The sequence below is a fragment of the Octopus sinensis genome, linkage group LG2, assembly GCF_006345805.1.
Source record: "Octopus sinensis linkage group LG2, ASM634580v1, whole genome shotgun sequence".
Lineage (NCBI taxonomy): Eukaryota > Metazoa > Mollusca > Cephalopoda > Octopoda > Octopodidae > Octopus > Octopus sinensis.
In genome coordinates, this window is record NC_042998.1 from 59,762,947 (window position 1) to 59,777,946 (window position 15,000).

The 15,000-nt window shown below is 34.0% G+C and overlaps 1 protein-coding gene across 4 annotated transcripts in view; it reads left to right on the top strand.

The window, feature by feature from the left end:
• LOC115224729 (neuropeptide SIFamide receptor-like) overlaps positions 1–15,000 on the top strand; it is a 326,618-nt gene that overhangs the window by 726 nt on the left and 310,892 nt on the right. Inside the window, exons 1-2 of one of the 4 annotated variants that reach the window (XM_036513535.1) lie at positions 1–323; positions 2,882–3,682. The exon at positions 1–323 is cut by the window's left edge and continues 526 nt beyond it. In XM_036513535.1, the coding sequence (XP_036369428.1) occupies positions 3,346–3,682 (337 nt within the window). In that variant the 5' untranslated portion in view covers positions 1–323; positions 2,882–3,345. Of the gene's footprint in view, positions 324–2,263; positions 3,683–7,009; positions 7,187–15,000 lie in introns of those variants that run through there. The other 3 variants (XM_036513539.1, XM_036513526.1, XM_036513540.1) reach the window with 3 other exon arrangements.

Consider the following 15,000-nt stretch of genomic DNA (forward strand, 5'->3'; position numbering starts at 1 on the left):
CATTTAGCAGGAATAATTGTATATAAAAATTGATAGATACATAGGGTGTGTGTGTGTATGGGTGTGTGTATGTGTGTCTGTGTGTGTGTGTATGAATGTATGTGTTAAAAGGAAAATTAAATCGCACTAATATCACCTTAACAATAATTTCTTACATGTAAATAATCGTAATATATAAATCAGTTCAATAATTGAGCTGATTTAATCAAGCTTCTTTCTCCCAAATTTCCAGACTTTGAAATTATTATTTTTACTATCATTGTTGCTGTTGCTACTTTTGCTGCCGCCGTTCTTCTTTTAGAAGTTCTCGCATCATTTCAACGGTAAGATTTTTTTTAAAGGATTGTTAGCCGAAAAGCATTTCGTGAAAAGAATAATGATATCAGCAGCAACAACAGTAAACACACGCATACATATATATACTTAAGTATTTACATGCATACGCACACATATTTGTAATTACATACATAAATACACGCACGAGTGCACACACACAAACACAAACGCATACACACACATACACACGTAACATAAAAACTCAGATATAACAACATAAAAAATACGCGAATGTGCGTTCGCATACATGCATGTAAAGAGACATGTTTACGCATGGATTGGAGTTTTATTTTAAGTATAACCAGTCCAATTATTTGCTACAAATATTTCTCACAAAATTTATTTACGGAAGAAAACATATAGAGCATTAATAGAAGCACTTGATAGCTACAGAATTAGAAACTTAGCTGAACATATATACTTCTATATACTTATCTATTTTAACGATATAGATTGATATCTTTTAAGATTTTTTTTCTATTTCTTTAAAGATCAATGCCCTAAAATGTATTTAACCTTTAACTCTAAAGCACACACTGGTCAAATACATGTATCGATTTAATTAACTCTTCCATATCGACAAATTAGTGGTTTCTTTCCGAAATATAATATTCTTGTTGTTGCTGTTGTTGTTATTGCTGCTGCTGCTGCTGCTGCTCCTGCTGCTGTTGCTGCTGTGACTGTTGTGATTTTCACACCGAAATTTTATTTATATTATCGTGCAGCTGTATTGAAATATACTGGGTTTCTCAAAAACTTATCACAAATCTAAGAAAAAAAAACAACGAAAAAACCCAAAGCAAACACTCGTTACAAATAACGCACACATACACACCCAAGCACACATATATAGTTATATATAACTTTATATTCGTATATATACATACATATATATATATATCAATATCAATATCAATATATATATATATATTGATATAGGTAGATAGATATATACATATATACATACATACTGATATACATATGCACACACAAACACATACACACACACGCACACACACAAACAGACTCACATACATATGTATATAAATATTTGTCATTGCGTGTGTGTTAATACCTCGTTTATGTATGAGTTCATCACTCATTTAAGCTGTCATTGTCGTTTTTTGAAATCTGGCATAAAATCAATAGGTAAACAATAGTTACACGGCTCTGAGTCTATTTACAGTAATGCTCAACATAAGGCAATTACTAGGTTAGATAAATTATCTTGGAATATTGTTTTCTAAATTATTCATCTAATTTTCTTTTCACTGTTTTAAAGCTTACAATATATTGTTACACTACGATAAGCATTTCTAATAAACTGTGAACAATATTACACTAATTATAATTAATATATGAAACCGAGAATCACTTCGATATTTTTCCCCGTTTATGTAAAAATAGAAGCAACATTCCAAGTAATGACTATTTTAATGAGAATAACATTGGGAACGTAATTAATTTCTGAGCTAATTTCATACAAAAACTGCAGAATTATTTTTTGTAACCTTTAGAATAATAATATTAAAATACTTTTCTAAATACCCTGTAAAATAACAACTTTTTTATATATTGGGAAACTAGAAACACATACAGTTTGACACAAAGCACACTCAGTTAACAAACTACAAAAACGTATACACAAGCATATACATAAAACATTTTACACGCATAGAATCTATATACACATACACACATACGGATAAAATACATATAAACATACATACACAGTTTATATATATATATACATACAAATATATATATACTTATTATTATTATTGTTGTTATTATTATTATTATTATCATTATTATTATTATTACTGCCACACGAAACCAAAATTCTAATAATAATATATTATATATATTTCATTATTTTCGCAGAAACTTTGTGAAATCTCTTTAAGAAAATCTTTTGTTTTCTGTTTATGAAGTTACAGTTTATTGTTTGCATATAAATATAAAAGTAAAATATTTCACAACGTTTTCATACTGTTGCTTTCATGTGTAGAGTCATACGACTATATCATTTATTTCTATAAATGCACCTCAAAAGTTAACTTTTTATTTGTATTATTGTGAAGTTATTCCACAGTAATATCAATTAAGCTTTTCACTTAATTACATTTTCGGCGTGCTAATGTTATTATTATAACAATTTCAATAGTAAATTTTAATTCGTGAAACAAAGTATGCTGTTTTGTGAACATAAACAGCATCCTAATAAATAATTTGATTGTCTTTCAAAAATCATTTATTCCAACTGGACAATTTAAAAGATATTTTCTTTAATTTGCCAATTATCCAGTGATTTGATTACTTCTACTATGAAGCAGTAAAGATCTACAATTTTCAATCATTGTTGATTTATATAATTATTTATTCATAGAAGTTAAAATGTTGGCAATTTATGTTACTGCAAATTGTAAAAATTTAAAATTGAAATTTTTATTCTTATTTTATTCAAACCGATAATGTTTTATGAATATTGTATAATATAGATCATCTAATCGTTTCTCACACTCGCCTACATTCACCCATACAGGCACAGATATACGGAGACTCACACAGACACACAGACATAAACAGACACAATCACGCTCATATCGGAGCGCGCGCACATACAAATATATTTTATTGGCCTTTAATATATAATCACTGCTTATTAGAGTTGGATCGATAAGTAGCGAATCAATATTTAAAAGTTTGGAAGCATTGTATCATTACAAATTGGCATTCTTTAAAGCTACAACTTTTCTCGATGTTTGACACCAATAATATATTGAATATCTTGGCGACCGAAGTATTTGTTTTTCGGCTTCAAGAATGAAGTTACCATATAAAGGTTCTGACAGTTATGAAAACTAACCCAAAGAGATTTTCACTTTTCATACTTTTCAAAACATCATCATAAACATTTGAGCATTATTTGAAAAAAAAACGTGCAAAAGACACAGCGAAATACCTTGGATAATAAAAAAATAACGGCTTCGTTATAGAAAGTTAACAATGGAGGAAAATGATGCTTTGTACTCTGATTTTGATAACTATACTGACCAAATAACCGACTCTGTTATATCCAGTATAAATGGAAGTAATATAACACACCATATAATTACTTACCCTTTGTTAAAGCAACAACTTCACAATATTATAATTTACTCAGTGGCTTATGGAACAGTGTTTCTTTTTGCTTTCATTGGTAATATTTTTGTGATTGCCACGGTATGTCGAAACAGGAATATGCACACAGTAACAAATTATTTCCTTGTCAATCTTGCTGTAGCTGACATTTTAGTTGCTGTGTTTTGTTTACCAATGACACTTTTAGACAACCTCTTTAGCGGTAAGTAAACTATTGGTTAATTTATGATTTCTTTTTAATTCTATGTTCGTTCATGTATCGTTATTATTTAATTTTTGTTTATATTTTTACATTTACGCTCTTTCGTTTCTTGAATCAGTAATATGATAATGTCACGAATTTGTCACGTTATTTACATGTGGAGATATGTTTCATTAAGCCATATAAAAAAATGCTCAATTTCTTTTTAATATAAACGTTTTTATCAATTCCTTTCACTCTCTCAGCAATTAACTTGTGTAAGATATCAATGAATGCCAGAAGCGTGATAACATTTGAATGCAAAAGGCTAATTTCTGTGACTAATATTAACCTCTGCTAATATTCAGTACAAAAAAATTTGTATCTCATTTTTATTCTTGTTTTTTTATTTTTTTAATATTCTGGACAAGAGAGCCTTATGATAAATGTAAAATTAATCATTTAAAACTCTTTTTGAACAAAATATCGATTGGGATAGAGTTTTGTATTTGAACAAATATACATTTTTTTTACAATTTGTCCATTTTTCTGTAAATTTCAAGTCTCTATAACGCATCCAGAAGCTCAAAAAGTATTGACGTTGATGACCTGATATTATATTATAGATTGCATTTAATAATTAGGGATTGTATTATTGTCTATTCTTGTTTATATGTTTTATTTTAGCTCCAGATCACTTCTGCTGGAGCCGACCAATGATCAAACGCATTTCAGCTGCAAGTATCTTGCAATTTACAGACTTCATTATATATATATATATATATATACATTAATATATATATATATTATATATATATATATATATATATTATATATATATATATATATATATAATATATATATATATCTATATATATATATATATATATATATATATATATATATATATATATATATATATATATATATATATGTATATGTATATATATATATACATTAATATATATATCTATATATATGCATGTATGTATATATATATATATATAGTGGTAAACATACATATATATATTGTATACATACATTCATATGCATTCATACACACATATACACACACATGTGCACGCACGCACACGCTCATACACACTTGCACTTATATATAACTACAATATTCAGTGCGACGTTTCAAATTTAACACAGCCGTCTGAAATTATGTGGTTAGAAGGAGTTGCAAAAAGTTCAGTAGCTAATATACAAATGTAGAAGATTCATCGTTGATTCATGCTTTATTACCGTAGTTACCAATCATCTCAACATTTCTTTTTCAGTGAAACCATAGACAGGTTTTCATCATATAACTGAAATATTCAGTAACTCCTTATGTGATTTCTCCACAATGTATCATTCTTTGTAGGCATATATATTTTGTCAGTATCGTTACTACTTTTAAACATTTTTTCTGTAAGCAGCTGATATTTCTTAATCTAGTGTATGTTTATTCAACCACATTTTATCTTATACGTAAAACATATCATAAATCAAGTAAACTACCAATCATATATTAACCTTTCTATTATTTTGTTTCACTTTTTCTTTACTCATGACCTTTTGAATCAGAAATATTTTGAAATAATTTTCATAAAGTAATAACCAATTTGTTTCCAGTTGAATACATGAGTTGTGTAGTATTACTCAGATGTCAACAGTTTGCTCTTCATTTTCCTTATTATTAATTCAACAAAAATGTTACATAATGCAACTAGCTAATAATCATTTCAAATGTTGGTACAACGCAAGGAATTCTAGGTGAGGAGTTAAAACGATTGCATCAAATTCAGGGCTCAAATGGTACTTATTTTATCGTCCTAGAAAGAAGGAAATGCAAAGTCAACCTCGGCAGAATGTAACCCGGAATATAATGAGGAGACGAAACGCTAGTAAGCATTTTGCCCAACATCTAACAATTCTCTCTACTCACCGCATTACATCAAAACAGTGAGTTGGTGTGACAATGAACTTCATAATCCATTGGGTCGTACTTTGTCTCTTGCACTATTTCCTGATAAATAGGAACTGGAGGAGTTCAGGCTGATTCTCTTTTCAATGGAATAAAAAATTGAACTCGTGAAAGCTAAATAAACACTTGGAAATGTTATATCCCTCAGGCTATTTCAGCGAACAGTTAAGATTTAGTACTTTAAAATAATGGACTGACCATGAAAAATTGAATATTTCAGCCACAGACATTTCAAAGCACCGACGTATCACGGCGCCGAGAACTAGCCTTAATTATTCGGCTGACAAACTATGCATTATCAACTCTAATTACCATCACTGTTTAACAGCGTATACTAAAAAGACTAATGTCAGTATGTTTAACAGATGACTTATTTAGAAAAGGAACAAAACTTGTTAATTCGCTTTCAAAAATGACATAATGAAAATGTCTAATTTATTAGATTTTATTGACTCGTTAATTTTGATTACTTGCGGCATGCAAGAACGTAAGACTTATTGGATTAAATAAGTCAGTTCATGGTCAAATTTTTCTCAAAGTTATTGTATATGTAAATGTGGGATTCGAACTGGAAACTGAAGCATATCCTATGATATATTTCTCTACCAAATGGAAGAAATCATCAAACCGATAGTCAGAGGGTTTATACGTCAGAACATAAATAGAATGCTGTGACATTTATTCAGTTCCAGAAGGTTATTGTTGCCTAACCAAAGGTAGCAAAACTGAAACCGACCAAAGAAGCAAACAATGTTCTAGCTTTGAGCGTCCGTTTCTTGTTCATCTTCTTATCTTTTAGATATAGTGTGTCTTGGGTCACATTATTGAATTTTTATTTCTTAAGACAATAAAGTATTATTTGAAAGAAATTTACTACTATTTCTTGAATGTTCTGTCACTATGTGTACGTTCCTATTCTATAAAGTATTTTGAAGTTACGCAAGGTAAGATTTCTTAAATGAGAGTATTAATCCCCAAGTACTTTGCTCTAAATTTCTCACTTCTCAATATTTTAAGCTGCTTCATGACTCGCACCAAAAATATGCGAGGCGTTATGCTTATTTATAATTGCAAATATCATCATATAAGGTTAAGAAAATTAAAATCATGCGGAGTCGTATTGTTTTACAATTCAATTATTGACCTTGATTTATATCTCCATAGTTTGATATCTTGATATCTTTAAACTTAATAAAACATTGACGTAACTCTCCTGTTCCCACCTAAGTGTTTCATTATATCCGCCATACGTATTTTTATCGCAATCTTTTCTATCATTTCTTACCGAATGCTCAATTTTGTTTGAATTTAACGTTTATAGGCCTATTACTTTTCCTGTCCAAAATTTCTATTTTATATAATGGAAGGGATGGTCATCATCTATATACCATGGGTCTATGCAATCAGTATGGTTCCAGGGCTATGCACAACATTAATCCTCTCAGTCCATGAATGTAACCGTATTAGTCACTTCAAACTGACCTTCAAGGAGGTTGTTCAAGACACCAATCTTAGCTATCAAATGAAACGTATTTCACCGATTGATATGAGTAAGTGCTTTCTAATGTTCACTTTCCAACATACATTGCATCACAAATATCCCCCTTAAAGGACAATTGTGATGTAAGTAAAAAGAAAAGGAGGATGGAGAACAAGTTTCGGTGTCGTATTTTTGAGATTTTATTTTCTCTATCAAATATAATAACGTATGCGGTAGATGTGGAACGGTACTTTTAAACAACTGGCCCTGAAAAAGTATAAAAACATCATTTCCATTTATTTTATAAAGAAATGCCTGTGTGACTGTATGTGTGGATCTATGTGTTTGTATGAGTGTATGAATGTGTGTTGGCTGTTTGTTGTGTAAATATGTACGTATAAACTTAAAAAGAACTTTAGTAAGTTATGGCTCCGAGCAGTAATTTTCTAAAGTTAAAATCACATTTCAGACATCTAGTCTTTGCTAATAAAATCGATATTTTTTTAAGGCGACCAGATACTAAAGTTTATGTAACATAGGTAGATTTGGTATGGGTCGTTACTTAGAGTAATCTTACTTGGAACCTCAGAGTCTTCCAAACTTGGTACATTACGTATAATATATTAAATTAGTGGTCTTTCTTTTTCGTAATTTGGCTTGCAAGATTCTTGATGTGAAAGAATCTTAGAAGAATCGTTTTGCCAACAGTAAATTCATGCAGTAGTTCTGTTTTACTTTATTATTATTATTATCATTATTATTATTATTATTAGTCAATTATTTAAGTATTTGATGAATTACCTAATTGCTTATGTGACTTATACTTAAAGAAGTAAAATAGAAACATGCTGTGAGATATTATTGGCATTATGACTTTCATACGATAAAAAAAGTGAAAGCACATGGCCTAGTGGTTAGAGCAGCGAACTCGCGGTCGAGGGATCGTGGATTAGAATCTCAGACCGGGCGATGTGTGTGTTTATGAGCGAAACACCTGAGCTCCAAGCGGCTCCGGCAGAAGGTAATCGCGAACTTCTGCTGACTCTTCCACCACAACTTTCTCTCACTCTTTCCTCCTGCACCTTGCAGCTCACCTACAAGGTCTTGCGCAACTCAACACCTTGTTAAATGCCGACCAAGTAACACCAGAGTGGTTGACATTGGGTAGGAAAGTGCTGTGCCTGAAAAACATCGGAAAAGGCAATACGGTAGACAATTACAGGCCGATATCCTATTTGCCACTTATGTGGAAGTTACTGACTGAAATACTCGCAGAATCAATGTACGAACATCTGGAAAAAATCGAGTCCTGCCACATGAGCAGAAGGGTTGCAACCGTAAATGCAGGAGTACCAAGGATAAACTGATAGACAAAAGTGTACTCAGAGACTGCAAGAGGAGGAAAAGTAACTTAGCCATGTCGTGAATCGACTATCGTAAGGTGTGCCATATGATCCCACATTCTTGGATTATGGAGTGTATGAACCTATTTGGTATTGCATCGAATGTTGAGCGATTGCTTGGAAAAAGTATGGCGAATTGGAGGACGGACCTGACAGCATACTGAAGAAGTTTAGGGACAGTAGAAATTAGGAGGGGCATCTTCCAAGGGAACTGCTTGTCCTCTTTGTACTGTGCTTGATACCACTAACACTGATTCTGAGGAAAGCAAAAGCTGGGTATGTATTCAAAATCCGCCAACAAAGAGTCAACCATTTGTTATTCATGGATGACCTCAAACTTTATGGTAAAAATGAAGCCCAAGTCAGTTTCCTCGTTGATACGGTGTATACCTTCTGTGCTGATATCAGAATTGAGTTCGGACTGAGAAATTGTGGTGTGTTAGTCTTCAAGGGAGGCAAAATCAAATGTATTTACGGGTTAACGATACTGTCAGGGGAGGCTATGAAGCAGATAGAAGAGACGGACTATAAGTACTTGGGGATTTGGAAATGGATAAATTGATGGAGAAAGAAATGACAGAAAAATTTAAGGTAGAGTGCTTGCGCAGATTGAGACTGATACTTAAGTCTAAATTAAACAGACGGGATAAGACCGAAGCTATCAACACCTGGGCGGTTTCATTCCTTAGATATGGAGCAGGGTTAATCGCATGGACAGTAGACGAACTAAACAGCTTAGACAAGACGTTGCTAACTAGATATAAGTCACTCCACCCAAAAGGTGACACAAAGAGTTTGTATGTACCAAGAAAGAGGGGGAAGAGGATTTATAGGATGCGAACACATCATCAGAGCAGTAGAAAACAACATAGAATGGTATGTAAAAAATGCCACAGGACCACTATTATTAGAAGTATGAAGGTCAGGCTTGTGTAGAATGAAAGACTGCAAAGATAAAGCACTATACAAGAAATTGGAAACGAATGAAACTGAAAATAGGTGGGTAAAGAAAAGAATGCACGGTTAATTTCATAGAGATGTTGAAGATAAGACAGACAGATATAAAAGATGGTTGTGGATGACTAAAAGTAATTTAAAACCGGAAAGAGGGCTCTAATCTGAGCTGCCCAAGAGCAAACAACATAAAATACAGAATAGACAACACAGCAGAAAGTGATAAGTGCAGAATCTGTGGACAAAATGGTGAAACCGTATGGTATATTACCAGCCAATGTACGTCACTAGCCTAGAAGGAATATAAGAGATTCCAAGACAATAAAGCAAGGTTTATCCATTGGAAACTTTTCAAAAAGTATGGAGATGACAGTGCAAAAATTGGTACGACCACAAACTCGAAGGCATATTCGAAAATAGAAATGCAAAGATCCTATGGGATTTTATGATTCATTGTGACCATGAGATTGAGAATAGGAAGACAGCCATAGTCTTAATTGAAAATGAATGCAAACCATGCTGGATCATAGATAGAGCATGCCTAGCTGACAACAAGGTATGCGTTAAGGAAGAAAGAAAATTTGAGAGATATGACAAGTTAGCTTGGGAAGCTTAGCAGTTTTGGTCGACGAAAAAGGTAGCAATACTACCAATAATTGTCGGAGCCCTGCGAACAGTGAGCAAAATCTCGAGAAGTATGTGGAACAAATAGGGACTGCAATAAGGTTGTAGCACTTGCAGAAAACAGCACTGCTTGGAACCGCTCGAATATTCTGGAAGGTGCTCGAAAAATAAGAGGTGTTACCTTAGTTCACTGGTAGTGAACAGCTGACACTGTAGTACATCTCCATTGATGGCTCAAATTTATACCACTTTGACTTTCCAGAGAAATTATATTCCAACATTTCACAAGTCATATATCTTTTCAAAATTTCCGCTAACTCTTTTTCTAGACACCATGTGTTTGAGTAAAGTTTATTAATATAAAATTATTTAGAAAATATTTATTAACTTCTTAGAATTTTCTGTCATAAAATCCTCGGTTTTCGAAATTTGACAGATGAAAACACATGTTCAAAAATACATCAAATTTATTTCTGGAAGATACATTAAACAGAAATTGCAAAGATTGGCCTTTGTCATTACAAATACAGGTATGTGATAGAAAACGGAAAGAAAAGACAGATAAGCATGAAAGGAAATATATTGCGGATGAGTATTGTGCATTTTATTTTTTCTATGTATGAATAATGAAAATTTGCACACAAAACAGTTTTACAGTAAGGTAAATATGCGTATAACATTTATATATTTGTATACAAACGTAGAATGGCACTAGTTGTAATATTTTATATTAGAGAAATTTCTATTTAGAGACTTTGTGTACCGATGTCAAATCTTCCTTAGTATGAGTCTACTGGATCATCAAATCCTGATATTTCGACCTTATTCTGCCTCTTCAGTAACGGACATGCCAAATGTTTAAGTCGATATCTTCATTCCGAATAGAAATTAGAAAAAAAGACATTCATTGATTTCTTGAAAAGCTAGCCTGTCCAGGCTATAATGAATCAATACATCAACAAGAAACTGCAGTAGTTTAAAATCGAAATGTTTAAAAGATTTATAATGTTTATACAGAAATAGAACAGTGAGACAGTGTTTGACGATCCACCGACGACATTCTGAGTGAGGTTTATGCTTTCATTACACAAAATTTCGTAAGAGGAGATTTTATGTGAATACACACACATACACACACAGATACACACACACACACACACACACACACTCACACATATATATATATAATATGTGTGTGTGTATATATATATGTACATTAGTGGCGAGCAGTGAGAATGACCACGCAACAATGCATTGGAAGCTATATTCTTATACACACATATGCACAGGCTCACACACAGACACATATAAAGAGAGAACGCAAATTATAAGAGAGCGATTACTTCGTGACAGAGTGGATCTCATAAAAAACGTCTATACCCATAATTAAGTGGTGTTAAACCGAGTAAGATAATACCTACCACCAAAAACATGAGTATCGAGTGCGTTTCATAATACGATATTTCTCCATTGTATACCATTCATACAAATTTCGTCAATATGAGGCTACGGTGGATGACAATTTCTAAACGTACCACGTAATGGGCTCAAAACTCAAAACAACCTAACTGGTAACTGAATTCCTCAACAACATACTCAAGTCTTCGCTTATAAAATACTAAGAAAAATAAAATAGGAGTGGCTGGTGTGGTAAGTACCTTTCTTCCCAACCACATGGTTCCGGCTTCAGTCACACCGCGTGGCACCTTGGGCAAGTGGCTTCTACTACAGCCACGGGCCGACCAAAGCCTTGTGAGTGGATTTGGTAGACGGAAACTAACAGAAACCAGACGTATGCATATATATATATATATATATATATTATATATATATATATATATATATGTACATGTGTGTATATGTATTTGTCCCTCCAACATAGCTTGACAACCGATGCTCGTGCGTTTACCTCCCCGTAACTTAGCGGTTCGGCAAAAGACACCGATACAATAAGTACTAGGCTTACAAAGAATAAGTCCTGGGGTCGATTTGCTCGACTAAAGGCGGTGATCCAACATGGACACAGTCAAATGACTGAAACAAGCAGAAGAGTGAAAGAGTAAAGAGTAAGGTGTTGTATATGCTTCATCGTAGATAAAAGAGGAAATTCATGAAATAAAAAACGAGAAAATTGACGAAGTGACCAAGACAAACCTAGGTGTGACAGTTGTCCATCTCCATCACCTCTGACACGGGACTCTATAACTACTATAAAATTTACACCAGCAATGCTACAACGACACCTTAAGAATAAACGTAACTATTCCTCTCCTGGTCTCGATGGTGTTACATACCTACTTCTCAAACGCGGTGGGTACTTTCTTCTAAACCAACTTTCAGTATTCTGTCAATTCTGTCTTGACAATGGTGTTACTCCAGAGCAGTGGAAAACTGCCAGTGTTATCCCTCTGTTCAAAAAAGGTGACCGCACATGGCATGTCAACTATCGCCCCGTTAGTCATGCTAGCTGCATCACCAAATTGATGAAATCCTGTGTCAGAGAAACCCTCTGGAACTTCTGGAAGTCTCACATCCTCATCCAGCCGTCACAATTTGGATTTATTCCTAACTCCAGCTGCTGTAACCAACTCATCGAGTTTCTTGAGGACATTACCCGAATCACTGATCGCGGAACTTGGGTGGATGTTGTTTACCTGGACTTTACTAATGCTTTTAATTCTGTGCCACACAAAAGACTTATGGTGAAACTCTCTGCAATGGGTGTAAGAGATGATCTCTATAACTGGTTGAAGTCCTTCATTATCGGCCGAAAAGAGGTTGTCACAGTTCTAGGACAGCACTCTTCACCCTATGAGATGACATCTGTTCTTGGCCCCCTTTTATTTGTTGAATATGTTAATGACATAGATGCCAACTGAAAGAATGCCACAGTGCTGAAATATGCAGATAACATCAAGTTGTACCTCGAAATAAAGAAGATAGATCCTGTACACTATATATCTTTATTGCAATCAGACCTGGACACTATGCAGCAGTGGATCATGGACTGGCAACTCAAGCTGGCTGTGGACAAATGTACCACCACGCATTTGGGGAGGAAAAACCCAGCGTCTACTTACTCCCCCCACAACACTAATCTCAAAACGTCTTCTTGTGAACGTGACCTGGACATTATTGTCGACAACGATTTGTGTTGGACAAAATACATTGCTAAAATTGCAAAGAAGTCTGAGGGTGTTTTGGCATCACTCACCAAGTCCTTTGTGAGCCGCTCTCCGGCTGTTATATCTATGGTGCGACCTCACCCGAAATTTGCATCACCGGTCTGGAATCTCTATCTTGTCCAGGATATTAATCGGCTGGAAGCTGTTCAGAGACGTGCAACCAAGAGAATACCCTCCATCAGGCATTTGCCATATCCTGAACGCCTTGCCTCCCTGGGCGTGGATGCATTGAAACTCCGACGTCTGGCTGCTGACTTGACAGACACCCATAAAATTATTTACCATCCTACAAACAATAACTCTGAGTACCTTTTCAAACTCCACCTGTCTAACACCCGTGGACATGTTTATAAAGTCAGAAAACAGCACAGCTACCATGAATTTCGGAAACATTTTTCCTGCTAAGAGTTGCTGAGGTGTGGAGCAAACTGCCAGCATCAGTTGTTAGTTGTCGGAGTACTGCATCCTTCAAAACCTCCATGCTTCCTGAGATTCGCCAACACTGCACCTGATTTTCTCCCTTCCATGCACACGCAAGCATGTATCCGACTCATACACTGTTCACTTTCCAGTCATTCGTACATTACCGCATATGCTTTATACGCACTTTTGACAAGTTGTGGTGCACCTGAGTACTGTATACAATAATTTCATTATTATTATATTATTAAATGCCAATGTCAATATAATGGGAAGATTGTATTGTCTGCGAAGGAACCGTAATTCCAGTTGATTAACTGCAGATGTAGTCTACAGAGGTTTTGAAAATAGTCTGCTTGAATATCATTTATTATTAAAATATTCATTAATAACATGTAGAGTCCTCTTATTTATATTTAAGACATTCGTAACTAGCCAAGTTCTATCTGTATACTAAGGTATTTAGACAACATGTAAATTCTGCATCAAACAACTGTACAAAACCTGTTTGCATAAATTTATGCACAACATGTACAAGCTAAAGCAGAACAGTTACTCTTATAGCATAAATAATGCTGTAAAGTAGTCTGTACTATGATGAAACCTTTTCCAGCATTCTTTCTGTATCCCTCACCATGTACTTTTAATGAGCGGTTCAAGCTGCATCAAAGAAGACAAAACTTTACAAAACAAAAAAAGAAACGAGTCGTAAGAACGACTGTGCGAAAAGAGAGGTGACAAATGAATGACTCCTTTAATACACTGCACGGTCGCTTATAATAAAAGCAAAAAATGATAAATGAGTACAAGTGCCAGTAGGAAAAGAAAGATGACACAACCGTAGAATGTTAAGAGAAAGGTTTTAATTAGGTGTTAGCATGTATGTGTCTGTGTGTGCGACATAAGTACATATATGATAATAATAGACAGGCCGTTATGCATACATAGTGTGTATGTGTAGAAACAAGGGTGTATGCGTGTGAGATAAAATACAGAGCATGGAAATAGTCTATAACGGGACGTTAGAAGACCGTTCACACTCAATGATGATAAATACCAGTTCGTAGTATGTACACAATAGTTGAAATGCTGTAACTAGAAGTTGTAGCGAAGAAGCAGAGCCGGTTGAAACACATGTCGTGTAAGAAGTTGTGGCTACTATGCCGCTATGGTCACTTGATAAAGGAAGATCTCGCTGGTCGTACTTACTGTTAACCTTGGCGAAGTAATTCACGAACTGTGAGGAGATAGAACCTGGCGACGATTGCTGTGTACATAGAGATGAGGTTGGCGACGTT